We start from the raw sequence: 5,000 nt of genomic DNA, 5'->3' as shown, positions 1-5,000 counted from the left end.
TTACACTTCCCCGCCAAATTGCCCCCAGGGTAAGTTAAACACGTCCTATAGCCACGAAACAACACTGATGGAAGTCACCGGGCAACAAAAAAGGCTCGCACCCCGGCTGGCGACACACACAAGTAACAAAATCTTGCTGGCCACTGAGGCTATCTTAAATATGCCCTGTCTAAATGACGAAGGGGCTCGCAGGGGAAGGGGGAGTGCGTTTAATCTCCGGGCTTTGGCGCATAAGTACGTCTGGGAAATCTCAGCGTTTTACTTCCATGGCATTTACCCTGGGGTTGTCTTGAACATGTCCCATGGCCGAGAACATGCCCTTTAACACCCGGCACGATAACAGAGGCTGCGAGTCACCCGGTGGTAGAATAGGTCCGTCTTCACCCACATAAACATAAGGAAGTCTCAGTACGCAGAAGCTAGCTGGTGGAAGGCTCAATCCGGCAGCAACCCCCGGATAGAACACGGGACATGGCGGGACGGACGGTTGTACCCGCGGGTTTAGGGTCACGAGGACGGGTGAATCGGGTGTGACTACGAACACGCGCATCATCTGGGCCATGAGTGGTTTTGATGATCGGCAGGGGCATGGGAAGTAGAGAGGCATGTCTGACGTCACCAGTTTGTGCGCTGTTTCTTTCACGTGACCGGAACTGGTAGCTTTCACCATCTTGTCAGGACCAGAGCAAATAAACCTGAAAAAAAAAGGCAATACAAAAGCTATGATGATCGACAGAAATTATTAACACAAACCGCACTACAGTTCGCACAAATTATCTTCTTCCTTGAAAGCAATTTCCGATCGTCTACATACCCCCCCCCCCCCTCCCCGCCCTCGTAACAATGTTGTTCCTACTCCAACAAGGAGGGCAGTTTTCGGAGGATGGTCTATAACATTGTAAACCAAAAGGGAAACAGGTAACATATTTGGGTATGCAGGGCGTGATTTTCATTTTGGTTTTGTTTTTCTTAACACAATCCGATCATTATAAGCTGAACCTCTACCCCACCCAAACGATAAACCTCCTCCAAACCTGTCCTCGTGAACATAAGGCATAGGCTTACGGTCGGAATTTAATGGTACTCACCTGTGTCCCCTAGGGCACTCATACTCCTCTCCTATGTAAGCCCTCACGGTCGGTGTGGCTCCATCACGCGAAGCCCTCCCACGCTGCCGAGAGGAGCTTGAAGGCCCCTTTCCTGAGCCCGCGTGAGATACTAACGGCGGCGTGCTACCTTTGTAATCTGCACACTGGCGGCGAGCATAGGTCAGAGCCTGGTGTATAGGAAGTGACGACAAATTACTTCCGGCGGAAGGTAGTTCATTCAAAGTGGGCCAAGCCTCTTCCGTCATTTGCTTGGCGCCAAGATGCTTTCCCTGTCCATCAAACTGGCTTGTCAAATCTGATTGGCTGTCACTCAACAGTGGAATGTCCCAAGCCAATAAGAAGTTACTGTTGGGGAAAAATCCCGGTTGCTCTAAGCCCTTCGCGGGACCATACCCGCTCGCACTTCCCAGACGGCGAAGTGACCACGAGGGAAAGCGAGGGTATATACCTACGGGTGACTCTGTGGTGAGCATTGTTTCTAGAAAGACCAATTTCTCTCCAGAACCTTGGCGCTTTGTATGATCAGCTCCTCCTGGCGAAGAGACATCTTGGAAGCCCGCCGTGCTGATTTCACCAGGAATTCCAACGGAAACAACACTCTTGAACTCTGAAGTTATACTCCTGAACTCAGGCCCCTCGTGGCTCATCATATCGAGAGTAGACTGGTACCCACTTGCGCCATACGTGGAGCTGACACTGTGCCCAAGGCTCCCAATAGTGTCCGCCCTGCCACCATTGCCTGCGCTGGGAATGGTAATCGGTGCAGTTGAAGTAGCGAGAGGGGAGGATACCTGTTCGCTGTCGGATGCTTCGTGTTCGTGACGCTCGTCACCACCGCCTCCCCCGGATTTCACCTCTTCTCCTGTGGGATCCGCTGGTTCCGATGGCATTTCCAGGAGGGGGGCTTCATCCGTCGGTTCTTTACTGGTTTGGTTGACTGCTTTGGCAGACGAGAAAACGGGATGAAACGGAAACAGCAGATGAACCAACGAAGAACAACACCTTCCTTCCAGTATTTGAAAAAAGTCAACATTGGCCGCCTGAAAATGATACAGAACATTTTCCCTATGAACGCACTGTATAGAGGTTATGATCTAAGCATCTAAACGGTTGTCTTCACAAGGCTTACATTTGAGTTAAGCCCTTTACTGTTTACGTGACACACGTGACATGCTCCACGCGTTTTCTCGCGCCTGACGCCATTTATCTGTACTTGATAAGGTTCGGATTGGTTGATTGATTACGTTTGTTCTGATTGGTTAGAGTGACTCCTTTATTTTTGATTCATTTACCTTGAGATCAAAAGGATCTTCTCTATGATCCTGTATTCTTCCACAATTGCAGGCACTAAGACTGGTGATGCGACTTGAGTGAGGCTTACATGGCGTGATTCCCAGCTCTTTAGCCTCGTCGGAAACTGGGTCTGAGGGAAGCTCTCCATCGGCGGGAAGCCTGTGGTACTGGGTAGAAATATGATTAAAGTAATTAAAGCATTACGTTAAAAAGTGTGGTCAAAAAGGAATACGATCTGGTCTGTCCTAAAAACCGACCCTTCGTCAAAATTTGGGCGCCCCCGTGCTTAGCCTGCGAATAGCAGACGTATTTCCGGTCGTTGCTTCTCTCCCTAAGCAACGACCGGAAATACGTCTGCTGTTCACAGGCTACCCCGTACTGTGATTAACATCAGTCAACTCACCGGATAGACACAATGGCGTCCTGTTAAACTTCGCTCCTCGCACAGTTGTCTTCCATTCATCCACACCTACATTGCAAACAAATTATCATGTAGATTTTATCCTGGCTTTTGCTACCGGCTACATTTTATGAATTTGCATTTATACTTGTTTATACTTTTCGTTTTGTCATTTTATATACCATGGGCTATAGGAAACATGGGTTTCGACTAAGTAAAGATTAAATTTGTTGAATTACTCACACTGAATTGGTCTTTTGTCTTTTCTGGTCGTTTCTCCCCATATATATGTCTTGTAGAAAAGCCTGAAAAACGCTCCGTTTGATCATAGTTAATTGAGGGACTGGTTAGGAAACCTTGCCATGAAAACAATGGAGCTGCAATTTATGTTGGAAGGTCCGCGACTCTGCACAATCCTTTGTTTTAACGTTCACACCACAGTTGAATATCTTATCAAAAACGTTTCGATTAGTCAGTTGCTCCATCACATTCCAGATTCAATTGTTGTTTGTGCAGGGTCAAGGCCAAAAAGGCAACCAAAAACACATATTTCAAAGAAGTTTGTCAGGTTTCAGAACCATTGCCTTTAAATAACTATGGTTTGATTCAGAACTATACCGATAGCATTCGTTAGTCTTGGTAACCGAGCGTCCTCTTCCCAAACCCAGGCGCTCGGTTATCAAGACTTAACGAATGCTGGCGGTATAGTTTTGACTGGAACTGATCGATTTTCAGGCTTTTTCACAAGACATATAGATGGGGAATGACCACAAAAGGCAAAAGACTACTTCTATGTGAGTAATTCAACTTTATTTGAGATAAATATAATCTTTATTTAGTCGGAGCCCATTTTTTCCTATAGCCCATGTTTATACTTTTCGATATGGCGTGACAACGTGATAACAACAACTTGACACACAGTTGCTGCCTTGGCCACAACTTATTTGTTCGTCTTCAAGGGCTTGAACAACTGAAGTCCTGGGATGTTACTGGAAATAAGTCCAGAACAACGTTCAAGACAATGTTTAAAGATGTCGATACATTGTAAACTGAAACTTTTCACAAAATGTCTTTTGTAACATCAATTTTCACAGCTCAGCTAGAAGGAGACTCGCTACATATGAAACCAACCTTATTACACTCGTCCTGAAACTGTGCGGCGTAATGCTCAGAAGCAGGTCCGCGAGCGTGCAAAGAAAACACGCGCAGAGCTTGAGAGAGCTGAAAATGCAAACAAAACAACAACGCATCTACTTTAACCCGCTGTTCATGAGATCACGAATGCCCTGATAGAAACTACCAAACCGTCTCCCTTACAGGCTGATGTTCATTCAAATTTCTGTATTGAAATGTGAAATGCCTCGCAAACTTACAGACATCTTAAAATTACTGCTGTTACAATAAAACCTAGCGTGCAAGTTAACTCTCCGTGATGGTAAACAAACAAACAGAAAACGACTCTCCCACCCCTCTCCCCTTTCCGATCATGCACCTTCCTTTCCGTTCGGAAAGGGAACTTTGATTGATCGTTTTCATCATTTTAGTTTGGACGGAAGGAAAAATCGCATCAAAATATAAGGGCGCGTTCTTTTAAGACTATTCTGGAACAGGAATACACAGAATAGACGGTATTCATGCTCTGTTGGGACCTATTCTGTCCATTCTGCCCCTGAAAGCAGAATGGACAGAACACAGTTTTACTCTGAATAAGAGGAATTGCGTTCTTTTGCGAAGGTTTTCCGATTAATGGGAATAGTTGGAATTGCATTTATCTGGGAATTGACTTTCTGTGTATCCAGTCATTCCTGGATAACAATAACCTGAACTGCCCCAAAAAAATTCCCCCTTGCGTTTTCGAGAAACACAAAATAATTTGTGTGGATGGAATACATGTACGAAAACACGCTAAAGGACACGTGAATAAAAAAAACTAAATCCAATAGCATGGATTGACTGGGCTTCGACCCTTCCCGGGTTTTCGAGATGATATTCACATAAAACCAAGCTCTAACCTGATTCAAGTGCACGTTCTGTGTGTAATGCGAGGGCAGATTTTCCAGGTAAGCACTGGTCGCAACTGGTATCGCCTTCCGACAGCGTCTGGTTGAAAAAAGAATACAACAATTATAAACTTTCCAAATATTCATCATCATACAGCAACTCACTTGCGTTGTTAACTAGTACACTTACGCTTCTGA

At 45.6% G+C, this 5,000-nt stretch overlaps 2 protein-coding genes across 2 annotated transcripts in view; both read right to left on the bottom strand.

Moving 5' to 3' along the window:
- Positions 1-2,584, bottom strand: part of LOC146473783 (uncharacterized) — a 158,870-nt gene extending 156,286 nt beyond the window's left edge. The window contains exon 1 of the mRNA XM_085117820.1: positions 2,571-2,584. The gene's annotated coding sequence lies outside the window, so the exon portion shown is untranslated. The remainder of the gene's footprint in view (positions 1-2,570) is intronic.
- Positions 1-5,000, bottom strand: part of LOC146473781 (nonsense-mediated mRNA decay factor SMG8-like) — an 18,576-nt gene that overhangs the window by 57 nt on the left and 13,519 nt on the right. Inside the window, exons 13-19 of the mRNA XM_085117815.1 lie at positions 4,993-5,000; positions 4,815-4,902; positions 3,934-4,023; positions 2,806-2,871; positions 2,402-2,569; positions 1,089-2,149; positions 1-695 (exon numbers count right to left, since the gene is read on the bottom strand). The exon at positions 1-695 is cut by the window's left edge and continues 57 nt beyond it; the exon at positions 4,993-5,000 is cut by the window's right edge and continues 126 nt beyond it. Coding sequence (XP_084973941.1) covers positions 251-695; positions 1,089-2,149; positions 2,402-2,569; positions 2,806-2,871; positions 3,934-4,023; positions 4,815-4,902; positions 4,993-5,000 — 1,926 coding nt within the window. The 3' untranslated portion in view covers positions 1-250. The remainder of the gene's footprint in view (positions 696-1,088; positions 2,150-2,401; positions 2,570-2,805; positions 2,872-3,933; positions 4,024-4,814; positions 4,903-4,992) is intronic.

The sequence above is a fragment of the Pavona decussata genome, unplaced genomic scaffold, assembly GCF_977016875.1.
Source record: "Pavona decussata unplaced genomic scaffold, jaPavDecu1.1 SCAFFOLD_92, whole genome shotgun sequence".
Classification (NCBI taxonomy): Eukaryota; Metazoa; Cnidaria; class Anthozoa; order Scleractinia; family Agariciidae; genus Pavona; species Pavona decussata.
This window is presented reverse-complemented; position numbering and strand designations above follow the sequence as displayed.